This window comes from Dendropsophus ebraccatus, chromosome 2 (assembly GCF_027789765.1).
Source record: "Dendropsophus ebraccatus isolate aDenEbr1 chromosome 2, aDenEbr1.pat, whole genome shotgun sequence".
In the NCBI taxonomy this organism is placed as follows: Eukaryota; Metazoa; Chordata; class Amphibia; order Anura; family Hylidae; genus Dendropsophus; species Dendropsophus ebraccatus.
This window is the reverse complement of record NC_091455.1, coordinates 15,613,818-15,627,793: the sequence shown is the minus strand read 5'-3', so window position 1 is coordinate 15,627,793 and position 13,976 is coordinate 15,613,818. Positions and strand designations below refer to the sequence as shown.

The 13,976-nt window shown below is 42.8% G+C and overlaps 1 protein-coding gene across 1 annotated transcript in view; it reads right to left on the bottom strand.

Annotated features, from left to right (window-relative positions):
* NDRG1 (N-myc downstream regulated 1) overlaps nucleotides 1-13,122 on the bottom strand; it is a 36,944-nt gene extending 23,822 nt beyond the window's left edge. Inside the window, exons 1-3 of the mRNA XM_069957073.1 lie at nucleotides 13,014-13,122; nucleotides 5,164-5,238; nucleotides 3,599-3,634 (exon numbers count right to left, since the gene is read on the bottom strand). Of these exons, the coding sequence (XP_069813174.1) occupies nucleotides 3,599-3,634; nucleotides 5,164-5,229 (102 nt within the window). The 5' untranslated portion in view covers nucleotides 5,230-5,238; nucleotides 13,014-13,122. The remainder of the gene's footprint in view (nucleotides 1-3,598; nucleotides 3,635-5,163; nucleotides 5,239-13,013) is intronic.
* Nucleotides 13,123-13,976: the final 854 nt, after the last annotated feature.

The window sequence follows — 13,976 nt, the reverse complement described above, 5'->3', positions numbered from 1 at the left end:
AAAAACAGCGCCACCCTGTCCTCAGGTTGCGTGTGGTATTACAATTCAGCTCCATTTACTTCAATGAAACTGAAATACAAACCCACACTGAGGTCAGGAGAGGCCCTAATTCTGTATTCCCTGACACCCGGCTATAGCCACAATGTTATTTCCCATACGGTGCAGGGCAGACTGGGCACCATCTACCGTCCCGGGTCTGTCGGCCCCTCTGCAGTTATTCCTAGAGACACCGATCGCCTTTGCTGTAGAGACTAATCGTGTAGACAAGCTCTTTCTGGGGATCGGCACGTATGGCAGCTTTGGAGCGCTGGATATAACATCAGTAAATGGATTAGCCTCCCCTCACTGGCTGACACACTTACATGTATGGGGCCAACAAGCCGAGTGGGACGGGGACAGCCGGGGGGGGGGGGGGACACGTGACCGCTGCTTCTATAGGAGAACAAGGATATTCCTTCTCTTTCTTCTCACTGTGATAAAACTGATACTACCAGATACTGAGGATAACCCTGTGTGATACAGTGTGATGAGCAGGTCCCTGCACCGGGGGTCACATATACATAGACAGATACATATACATATACATAGACAGATACATATACATAGACATGGGAACTTCTCTTGTCATTTGCTGTATACACGTTATGTATATGTTTCCTTTAGTCTCTTCATATTATATCCCAGTAAATCCGGTGACTGCGCATGCCTGACATTAGGGATGGATATGTTTAAGGGGTTGTTCACCAAAACTTTCTTTCACATCAACTGGTGCCAGAAAGTGCCTGAGATTTTACAATTTTTTTCTGTTACAAAAAAAAATCTCCAGTCGTCCGGTACTTATCAGCTGCTGTATGTCCTGCAGGAAGTGATGTATTCTTTCCAGTCTGACACAGTTCTCTCTGCTGCCACCTCTGTCCATGTCAGGAACTGTCCAGAGCAGTATCAAATCCCCATAGAAAACCTCTCCTGCTCTGGACAGTTCCTGACATGGACAGAGGCGGCAGCAGAGAGCACTGTGTCAGACTGGAAAGAATACACCACTTCCTGCAGGACATACGGCAGCTGATATGTACTTGAACACTGAATATTTTTTTTTAATAGAAGTAAATTACAAATCTCTAGCATTTTCTGGGACCAGTTGATTTGAAGGAAAACAATTTTTGGTAAACATTTCCTTACATTTCCCATGGACTCGGAAACTTTAATAAACCCATCTAATAATGTCACTTTTTATGGTGTTATATGAGAAGTTCTTATTCAGAAGACATGGCTGCTCCCGCCGGGCCGTGGGTTGTATCTGTGATTGCAGCTCTGATGAAGTAAAGTGGCTGAGAAGCAATACCAAGCTATGGACAGGTGAGGCGCTATTACTGGCAGGAGAGCAGCCGTGTAAGCCTGTACAACCTATTTAATGCTGTGATGCAGAACCCACTTACCAGTGCCACAAGTACTGTACATAAATAAAGGCGCTATACATGCTAATACTCCTATACATTCCTTACATAGTATTAGCTTAAGGCCCTATTACACGAAACGATTATCGTCTGTATGCGGCCGATAATCATCTCGTGTAATAGAAGACAACAATCAGCCGACATGAACAATGCCGGATGATCATTGTCTGTCGTTGTCTTTCAACATATTGAAAGACAAACGACTAAGATAGCAACGACTGCTGCTATCCTCTATGGGCTGCCCAGATCTAGCCATCACCTTGGCAGCCCCCTCGCAGCGCCCCGACTTTTACCCACTTGCTGCCGACACGTGTAATAGAGCCATCAGCAAGTGGGGAACGAGGAGCAAGTGAGTGCTGACAGTGCTCATTTGCTCCTCTGCATCGCCCTGTGTAATAGGGGCTTTACAATGGCCAGAAACAGCACACTCAAGAGACTGTGACGTCATAATACTGCCATATAGTGTCACCGTAATAGTACCATAGAAGGCCAACATAATACTGTTATACAGTGTTACCATAATACTGCCATACAGTGCCAGCATAATACTTTTGTACAGTACCACAACACTGCCATACAGTACCACCATAATACTTCCATAGGATGCCAGCATAACACTACGATAGAGTGCCACCATAAAACTTCCATACAGTGCCACCATAATACTGCTATACAGTGCCACCATAATACTGCCATAGTGAGCAACCATAATACTGCTGTATAGTGCAACCATAATACAGTGGCACTTCGGTTTAGGAGTAACTTGGATTAAGAGCGTTTTGCAAGAAGAGCTCACAGTTTTTCAAAATAGTGACTTGGTGTAAGAGCATTGCTTTGGTGTAAGAGCTTCCAGGACTGGGTGGGAGAGGGAGTGGAGGAGGGGCATGGTCTGCTTAGTGGGGTCTACAGCCCTGTACTCTGACCCAGGAAGTCTCCTTCCAAATCATAGCAGATCCACTTCAGGCTGGGGCTTACATCAGGGGACAGGACGGTGGAGGTAATCTCTTCATAGGTTTAACCCATCTCTCCCCGGACAGAGAGTGCTGCATGTATGTGCCCACATCTGCCCTGCTCCTTCCTTCCTGCTCCCTGCAGTCTCTGTCCGCCCTTGTGTTTCCCATCCTCTCCATTTCTGTACAGTAACTTATAATATCACAGATTCTGCTGTTTCTGAATGTTTCGTCTGTTTTACATGTTATTCAGAATAATAAATCATTATATTTGGGGTGTGGAACCAATTGTCTGCATATCAGTGATTTCTTATGGGAAAATTTGCTTTGGTTTAAGAGTGGATTTTGATTACAAGCGCGGCCCCGGAACCAATTATGCTCCTAATACAAGGCACCACTGTACTGCCATAGAGTGCCACCATAATACTGCCAAAGAGTGCTACTAAAATAATAGCATATAGTGCCGACAAAATACTGCCAAAAAGAGTGCCACCATAACACTGCCATAGAGTGCCACCATAACACTGCCATAGAGTGCCACCATAACACTGCCATAGAGTGCCACCATAACACTGCCATAGAGTGCCACCATAACACTGCCATAGAGTGCCACCATAATACTACTATATACTTGAACCATAATGGACCTTTTGTGCAATAACATTACAGCACAGCGCTTGCACAGTGCAATGCAGTACGGGGATAAAGCCGCCATACGCTTCCTCCATGATACTGCGGTAGGATCCAGGTGGCTTTGGTCCACAGAAGCAGGAAAATGTCCCGATACTATAGCACGGTCCTGGCTGTCAGCGGAGCACCGTCATGTGGTTTACACCGCCTGCTCGTGCTCCTTTGCTGCAGAGGAAACAGCGTATAGTCCTCTATGCTCCTCACGCACCAAGGAAGAGAAATCAACGTAATACTGCCATATAGTGCTCACATATTATCGCCATCTAGTGCCATTCTACAAGTGGAAGGTATTAGATACCAAAAAGATCCTTTTGGATGGGTGACAGGGTAGAGCCCCCCGACATGTTGTATTTGCCTCCTTTATACATGTAATAGCCCAGTCCTAAGTAACACTATGTGCACTGCACAGGCCGTGTCAGGGAGCAGAGCGTGCGGCAGATTCACAGAATTGGAATGTACCATATGGTGACCAGTAGTGAATGGACGTATTATCACTGGACTTACCTTAATCTCATACTCCTGCATTAGTACAGTGATTCCCTAGGAGGGAGAAGAAAAATAAAAGCACATTAATAAGCTCAGAAAATAAACCCACACCGCAGTTCTATCACTGGCCACCAGAGGGAGCCTGTGTGCAACACTTCCCTAAAATAGGGAAGTAGGGAGCCGTCTGGTCTGGGGTGTAAATTAATTTTCATTGTCTATATACTTGTGACTATACTTGTGATTGCTTTCGTATCTATATACTGTGACTATATTCCTGATAGAATTCGTATCTATATACTGTGTGTTCGTATCTATATACTGTCACTATATTCCTGATTGTGTTCGTATCTATATACTGTGACTATATTCCTGATAGAATTCGTATCTATATACTGTGTGTTCGTATCTATATACTGTCACTATATTCCTGATTGTGTTTTGTATCTATATACTCTGACTATATTCCTGATTGTGTTTCATATCTATATACTGTGACTATATTCCTTATAGAATTCATATCTATATACGGTGACTATATTCCTTATAGAATTCATATCTATATACGGTGATTGATGCGCATCTCATCCCAGAAAAGACAATTTTTACATGATGTTTAACAGCGTCCGTTGCACAGCCGACCGCCGGGCCGCTTCACTTTACATTGTGTGAACAGCTGTTGTTTCTGGACGTTGTTTACTGAACACCGTCCAAAAATAATACATTATTGTATATAATTCAATACAATATTGACTACAATGCAATGCCGTCCCTGCAGTGCAGAACGGATGTTAATTCCCTTGCAATCAGCGTCCGTAAAATATTAGCTAAAAGAAGGAACAATGTGGAATTACACTGAACCATTAGGTTGAGTTTGCACCAATTTTTTTTTTTTTTATCCGTTTTTCTACTGATTTACATTATTAAAAAAAAAAAAAAAAACATATGAAATTAAATCTTTTTCCCACATTTTTATGTACACTAGAATGTGTTTGTTTGTTTTTTATAATGGAAGTCAATGAAAAGAATGGATACACACAAAGGCACCCGTTTTTTCAATCCGTTTTTTTTTTTTTTTTTACAAAAAACGTCCGGGGGAACAAAAAAAAAAAAAACATATGAAAACACGTCTGTTTTTCCCACATTTTTATGTACACTAGAATGCGTTTTTTTTTTATAATGGAAGTCACATTACAGCGAGCGATTAACGATGAATTCGGTGTCAGCGCCGAACGAAGGATGAACGACTTCTCGTTGGTTGTTTGATCGTTGCCGGTATTTACATGAAACGATCATTGTTAAAATTTGAACGATATAACGATAATTCCCCCGATAATCGCCGTCCCTTACACACAGAGCAGGTAAATGGTCCTGGTGGGGAGGTGGGGACTGTTCTGCTATTTCTTTTCTTACAATAATATTCTATCTCTTTAGCGACCGTCTCGCAGTCGAGCAGATGAACGGCCAACATTCCTGAGAACGTGCTCATCTCCACAACCGCTGGCAAACCCGTCCTGTAACTGCGGAGATTCCCTGCCAATACTGTAATCCTGGCGGCCATGATGGAAGGATTTCAGGGTCATTACCTCTTCCTTCTCCACCAGCAGCGGCTTCCCCTCCCCGAAATTAAAGTCCTGAAGCTGTGTGGACATTTTGTGAGTCTGCAAAACAGAAAGAAAGTTACAGATTAAAACAGTGCATGATGGGAGGAATGAATATAGCAATATACTGTACTGTCCCTTTAAGGCCTAATGTAAAATATACAGCGAACAATGCAATAGATATTACATGGGGGGGAGCTGTCTGTGTCAGTAATGCTGCAGCACAGTGTAGCAGAACAGTCAGTGACTGACAGTTATCCCTGACTGCTTTGCTACATTGTGCCACAGTTGCAGCGCTACCGACACAGACAGCTTCCCCCAGTGTAATGTTTATTCTAATGGTAATATGTATTATATAGACATCGGGGAGGCTGCAGCACTAGTGACACAGACAGCTTCCCCCAGTGTAATGTCTATTCTAATGGTAATATGTATTATATAGACATCAGGGAGGCTGCAGCACTAGTGACACAGACAGCTTCCTCAATGTCTATTCTAATGGTAACATGTATTACATAGACATCAGGGGAGGCTGCAGCACTACTGACACAGACAGCTTCCCCAAGTGTAATGTCTATTCTAATGGTAACATGTAATATACAGACATCAGGGGAGGCTGCAGCACTAGTGACACAAGTAGCTTCCCCCAGTGTAATGTCTATTCTAATGGTAACATGTAATATATAGACGTCAGGGGAGGCTGCAGTACTAATGACACAGACAGCTTCCCCAAGTGTAATGTCTATTCTAATGGTAACATGTAATATACAGACATCAGGGGAGACTGCAGCACTAGTGACACAGACAGCTTGCCCCAGTGTAATGTCTATTCTAATGGTAACATGTATTATACAGACATCAGGGGAGACTGCAGCACTACTGACACAAGTAGCTTCCCCCAGTGTAATGTCTATTCTAATGGTAACATGTATTATATAGAAATCAGGGGAGGCTGCAGTGCTCCTGGCACAGACAGCTTCCCCAAGTGTAATGTCTATTCTAATGGTATTGTTTATTCAAATGTTTATTTATTTATATATTTTTATTTATAAAATGGGAAAAGGGGGGTGATTCAGACTTTTATTAGGGGAGGCGATTTTTTTTACTAATAATAAAACATTATTTTTTTTAAGTCCCCCGGGGGTTAGGGTTCGTCCCCCTGAGGGACTTCAAGTATAACTACTCTAATCGCTCTGCAAAACACCACAAAATCTTTCTACATTTCTTATGACGGTAACCTCACGGGCCTGGAGAGGAATTGTAGTTGTTATTGTCTATTTCTTTCTTGTTTCTCACACATTATATAACAAAATTAAATGGTGCCATTAAAAAGCCCAACGTGTCTGGCAAAAAAAGTTACAGTAAACAAAGAAATAATAATAATAATAATAATAATAATAATTATAATAAATTAAATGTAGAATTTCCCTCCCTTTGTATCTCCAGCCACAAGGATTTTACATCCTCACAGTCATCACCCACTATGACATCTCTCACATTCTCCACTTCTAACATACATACCTCCTCCTCTAATAATAATAATTTATTATTATTATTATTAGCCCTGTCCATAATTTATTATTACCATCTATACATAGAACTTTACAGCCCCCAATATTACCGACCCTGGACATGAATATAATACAACCCTGTCATACTCTATACATACTGTATAGTAGAACACCACTGGATCAGTAATGTAATGTATGTACACAGTGACCCCACCAGCAGAACAGTGAGTGCAGCTCTGGAGCAAAATACAGGATCAGTGTCAATCATATAATTAAAAAAAACAAAAAAAACATAAACTTTATCTGGAAACTGACGTCAAAGTTTTTAAAGACGAATCAGCAAATAAGGTGAGCTCTTCAGCTCTGCTACATGTGTATACCTCTGTGCATGTGACTTTACACTTGAAGATGAGACGTTGCGCTGTCAGCAGACTCCTCACCTTTGCTCAATGACAGTTCGCAGGTCTTGTGACAAACCTTGTGCAGATATAATGAGGCAGCTGGAAGGTGTGGGGGGTGCACGGTGACCTGCAGGGGTTAATGATTACACCTTATAGAAGACGTCTGGGGGAAGGAGCAGTCTGTATTGTAGAAAGCTCCATTATATGGCAGTGATGTCATCAGACTAAGGGCCCTATTCCACCAGATGATTATCTTTCGCATAATCGTTAACAATTAACGATCTCAAGCGACCGCTATTGCGAAAGACCTGAAAACGTTCACTCATTTCCATGGAACGATAATCGTTACTTATGATCGTATTTGCGATAGTTTTTTCTTCGCTATTTATTCGCTATTGCGTTCATATCTATTGCAAACGACCGAACGACGTCTTATCCAATGCGAACGATTTGCGAACGTTTTGCAAACGAGCAACGATAAAAATAGGTCCAGGTCTTATAAAGCGATCAACGATTTCTCGTTCGGTCGTTAATCGTTAACTGCATTTCAACCGAACGGTTATCGTTTAGATACGAACGATTTAACGATAATCTGAATGATAATCGTCCGGTGGAATAGGGCCCTTACACATCCCAGTCTGAGGGTATATTGCGGTATATTGGCCATACAGTGTGCTGCATAGTCCACCCCACTGCAGTTGCTGCTGATATTCTCATCCAGTATCACCAGTAAGATGGGACACTTCACCTACTAGAAGTCATTCATTTACAGGTTTACAGTTTAAAATCTCAGAAGCAGCAGATAAACTTCTCTCTTTGCTGTATAGACATTTGCACAATCTGCTGACTCAGTAGTATGGCTAAGGTAATATTGTACTTGGTTCATGCGAGCGATGATAGAGACGTCTCTCCACATCAAGAGGACTTAGAGGGTATGTTCACAATTCACGAGTCTACATAAATAGTTGAGTCATTTAGAAAATCCATTACACTCACCCCAGAGCTGCACTCACTATTCTGCTGGTGGGGTCACTGTGTACATACATTACATTACTGATCCTGTACTGATCCTGAGTTACATCCTGTATTTCTTTTATTAAAATATTAAACATAACAATAAATAAATACAGAAATAACACACCATATCTAACCAGAACAAAACAATGAATAGAAAAATGAAACCATAACATAAACCACCGGTCCATCCCCACACTCATTCCTCCACACAGACAACCCATATACCTATATACAATATATACACCCATATACCCATATACAATATATACACAATATAAACGATTTAGCTAAACATAATAATAAACTATATACACTACTATATACAAACCTATATATACTACTATATACTATACACCTATAAACAATACACCACTATTTACTATACAGCTATATAAATAACTAAATGTGAACCCCCTGGCCCAGTTGCATTGTGCACAACCTAATACCACAGACATAATTCTACTCAACCCAACACCAACTAAACAAGACATCATTACACAAATAAACTAAAACATACATATAATATTTTTAATAATTTTTTTTCCTGTATTGTACTTCAGAGCTGCACTCACAATACCATAGATATCAGCACTGAAATTTCCCACCATCCTCTGCTCAGTCGGTGTCTGCTCGCAGCCTGTGGTGGGGATTTCATTTCTAGTAGTTATGGGTAATCTCTTCTCAATGTTACCTAAGCAGTAAGTGCAGGGTCTAGTGACTCGCATGCTATGTCCAGTAACAAGCAGCAGGATTATGATTACAGCTCTGGAGTATAATACTTTTTCTGCACCTTCTCCTTTCTCCATTGGCAGAAGCTGGCTTCTCCACACTACACATGTATTCTTCTGATGATGGAGCAGATGAGATGGAGAGGCGCAGGTAAAAAGCCTGTATAAGGGATGTAGGGACAGTCCAGTATGATAATGCTATAAGCGAGGAGTCACACAGGATTAAATTAAACTGCATCAGACCCTAAATCTGTAGAATTTATAGCTGCATCCTGTAAAGGTGAAAACTCAGGTAACTATCAGGTCACAGTTCCATCTCTGTCCTACAGATGGCGCCAGTGCACTGACTTTTACATGTGGTTCCTGCAGCTTCTGTTCTTAGTGTCAGTGATATGATGGGGGCTGCTGCCTGCTGGGACCCCTGTGATGCTGAGAATGATAGAGTACGGATATAATGTTGGGGAAAGGAGAACTTAACTAACTTTACGAACTTTACTAGCCCTTCATATAATGTAGAGATGGGGCGATCCTGTCAAATTCTGCACTTTAAGGGTTAATAACACAGGGCTTCGAAGAGCACCAGAGATTAGTTGTGTCATGCTCCGCCCATAACACAGTGTATCCCATCTATGTGGAGTGTCCCTTTAAGTTTCCCTCTCTCCATCAGACCTCCTATTATCTGTGCTGATACAATAGAGACAATAGGGTCTCCCCTGCATACAGTATCTGTCTGGGCAGCAACTCGCTACAATGTTTCCGATAGATAAATCTGCTTGCTGATTGGTCGATTCTGAGCGTACGCATAAATGTTGCCATCACGACTATTCTCATTACTTTAATATAGTATAATGGTATCCAGATGTAGCAGAGCTGATGATGTTATTCGCCTCTATGGGGTCAGTGTTTCCTACCTGTGGCTCTATAGATGTTACAAAGCTACAAAGGAGCCGTCCAGATGTTACAATACTACAACTCCCATTATTCAATGTTTATACGGCATCCTGGCAGCACCCTACTGAGGGTTAGCATTAGCTTTATAGAATTTCTCAGCTGGTGGCTCTCGAGCTGTAGGAGAACTACAACTACCAGCATGTCCTGACAGCCTCCAGCTGGGAGATGTCGTTTCGTACAAGCTGGGTTGGGGATAGCTGGTATATAGTCAAATGACCTCTATAAGACTACAGGAGGCCATGTAAACATTGACTGTTCTTATGGCATGATGGGAGATGTAGTTTCGCCATTGCTGCACATTGAGGATCACAGTCCTAAGGTGAGAATACTCCTCCACTGGGTCCCAGGATATGTTACAGCGATTCTCTGGTGAAATCTCCAGTCTTCCAGTACTTATCATGTTCTTGACATGGACAGAGGTGGCAGCAGAGAGTACTGGGACAGACTGGAAAGAATACACCACTTCCTGCGGGACATACAGCAGCTGATAGGTACTGGAAGACTGGAGATTTTTAAATAGAAGTAAATTACAAATGTTTATAACTTTCTGACACTAGTTCATATGAAGGACAAACATTTCTGCTGGAGTACCCCTTTAACATAGAGGGCAGTCTAAGAATGATGGGAGTTGTAGTTTGGCAGCAGCTGGAGAGACGCAGATTAGGGAACACGCTATATGCCATGACTTCCCTTACATGTGGTCTGTGGTTTACAAATCCCCCGGCCATCACATTCAGCTGAATCAGTCTATAGTGAAAAGTTTTTGCAACTTTCTAACTTCCTTTGTGTTGTCTTCCTTCTCTCTTTAAGTATCTCTGCTTGCTGTCAGTGTATTGTGACGTCCTCTGTTTGGGGGTCTCTGCTTGCTGTCTGTGTATAGTAACTTCCTCTGTTTCGGGGTCTCTGTTTGCTGTCAGTGTATAGTAATGTCCTCTGTTTCGGGGTCTCTGCTTGCTGTCAGTGTATAGTAATGTCCTCTGTTTTGGGGTCTCTGCTTGCTGTCAGTGTATAGTAATGTCCTCTGTTTTGGGGTCTCTGCTTGCTGTCTGTGTATAGTATATAGTAACGTCCTCTGTTTCAGGGTCTCTGCTTGCTGTCAGTGTATAGTAATGTCCTCTGTTTTGGGGTCTCTGCTTGCTGTCTGTGTATAGTATATAGTAACGTCCTCTGTTTCAGGGTCTCTGCTTGCTGTCAGTGTATAGTAACTTCCTCTGTTTTGGGGTTTCTGCTTGCTGTCAGTGTATAATATATAGTAACATCCTCTGTTTTAGGGGTCTCTGCTTGCTGTCAGTGTATAATATATAGTAACGTCCTGTGTTTCGGGGTCTCTGCTTGATTTCAGTGTATAGTGCATAGTAACGTCCTCTGTTTGAGGGTCTCTGCTTGCTGTCAGGGTATAATATATAGTAACGTCCTCTGTTTGGGGGTCTCTGCTTGCTGTCAGGGTATAATATATAGTAACGTCCTCTGTTTGGGGGTCTCTGCTTGCTGTCAGGGTATAATATATAGTAACGTCCTCTGTTTTGGGGTCTCTGCTTGCTGTCAGGGTATAATATATAGTAACGTCCTCTGTTTGGGGGTCTCTGCTTGCTGTCAGGGTATAATATATAGTAACGTCCTCTGTTTGGGGGTCTCTGCTTGCTGTCAGTGTATAATATATAGTAACGTCCTGTGTTTCGGGCTCTCTGCTTGATTTCAGTGTATAGTGCATAGTAACGTCCTCTGTTTGGGGGGTCTCTGCTTGCTGTCAGTGTATAATATATAGTAACGTCCTCTGTTTGGGGGTCTCTGCTTGCTGTCAGGGTATAATATATAGTAACGTCCTCTGTTTTGGGGTCTCTGCTTGCTGTCAGTGTACAATATATAGTAACGTCTTCTGTTTTGGGGTCTCTGCTTGCTGTCAGTGACTGGATCTCTCCCATGACTGTTTATGTACAAATAATTGAACTTTGGCTGCAGTTCTATTCTGCGCAGACAATGCAGGGATGTCACCGCACTGATACATCTCACCTACACTGATACATTGTAACAAGACAGTGGAAAAGTTTTGCTGCAGTGATCACATAGGATGACCTGCACTGATACACTGCACCAAAGCTTCAGCTGTGTGAGCAGGAGGGGAATTCATTCTTTAGATCTAAACCAACTGTTTTTATTCACTGACAGCAAGCACAGCTCTTAGTAATGTCCATGGTGGGCGCAGAGTGTACACCTGCTCCGTAGCCGCCGTAGGTTTCTGCCATGGCTTCTATCTGTTTCCAGGCGTAAACCATGATGAATTTGGCGCGGGAGGGGCGGACATTGACAAACGTGCCCCATAGTATATTTAAAAAGCTATAGAAAATTTGCACTCTTAAAGGGATACTCCCCCTTAAATGCACAGCTGGATAGTTTGCGCCCTAAGGTTTATTGCCCATCCATAACATTTCCAGCCGGTGTGATAACACAGCTCTGCTATGCCGGAACGTACCACCTTCAGGGTAACGGGGGTCTACACTGATTTGTTTGGAGCCCTGAGTCTTCCCCATCATAGACAGATGCGTATAGATCTCCAACACAAACACCAGGTCACTTCAGTTCAATCCGGAGCAATCCAGGCCAAGTACCCATCGTACGCAGAACGCAGGCTGAACGCCGAGATGTAGCAGAGCCCAGCCTGTTATATTACTCAATTTACATAGGACTGCAGGTAAATCTGCGAAATTATTTTAACTATTAGTAATGCTCAATGGCAAAGGTCCAAAGACCAGTTCAGCTCTGCTACATCTGTATACAAACTAAACAAAGTCCGCTCGATGGACACATGATGCCGCAACTTGTATATATGGCTGCTGGGACTTGTAGTTCCCCAGCCTCAGGAAAGCTGGCTCCATCTAACATCTATCCCTATGGTGCATCACGGTGGCTTTGTGGACTACAATTCCCAGTATATCCGTTCTCAGCCCTGAGGAACTACAAATCCCAGTAATTAAAGGACTACAACTCCCAGTATATCTATTCTCAGTCCTGAGGAACTACAAATCCCAGTAACGGAAGGACTACAACTCCCAGTATATCTATTCTCAGTCCTGAGGAACTACAAATCCCAGCAACTAAAGGACTACAACTCACAGTATATATTTCCGGCGTATTTTTCGCACTTTGGTACACAAAACTCCTCAGTTTACAGGTCGTCGTTGCTGGGACTTGTAGTCCCCCCGGCCCTGACGGCCCCCACAGCCTCTTACCTTTCAGCGGTGAGATGTGCCTGTGTCCCCAGATGCTGCTTTCTCTCCTTCCAGTGTTTTTATTTTTTTCACTAATCCGTCCAGCTGAGTGTGGGGGGTTATATGGAGATGGAGCTGCTCCACCCCACGCTCCCCCCACCCCAGGGCTGAACACTTAGAGGGTTGGAGGGGCTGGATCTGGAGTGGGTCAGACAGGCACGCCTAGTAAACAGCACAGCAGCATGGAGGACAGCCATACACCCTGACTGGGGAAGTTGTACTCTGGATGTCATGTATGTGATCGCTGGCACCGCACTACATCTTGTCACTCCTCGATTGTCTGCACATGTAGCAGAGCCGAGCTGGTTAGTTTTACAGCTGCAGTTCTTCTGCCTATAAGAAAATACAGTAGGCAGCTGTATGTAAACCACAAGCAGTGTAGTACAAGATAGATCTGTTTAGCTGTGCCAAATGACACACTCAGCTCTGCTATGTCTGTATGTAGGATAAAGTAGGATAAAAGAAACCACGAAACACCAATATAATAGTAATAGTAGGGCCCCACTCCACCGGGACCACCGTCAGCAGCACATTCAGAACATGAAAAGTGCTGGATGGTGGTGGTTGCACCTAGTGTATATCTAGAGTAGAGATGAGCTGCCTTAGTGATCAGGTGACCATACCGCATAGTGATAGCACAATACCCCATAGTGATAACACAATACCCCATAGTGATAATACAATACCCCATAGTGATAGCACAATACCCCATAGTGATAGCACAATACCCCATAGTGATAACACAATACCCCATAGTGATAACACAATACCCCATAGTGATAGCACAATACCCCATAGTGATAGCACAATACCCCATAGTGATAGCACAATATTACATAGTGATAATACAATACCCCATAGTGATAACACAATACCCCATAGTGATAACACAATACCCCATAGTGATAGCACAATACCACATAG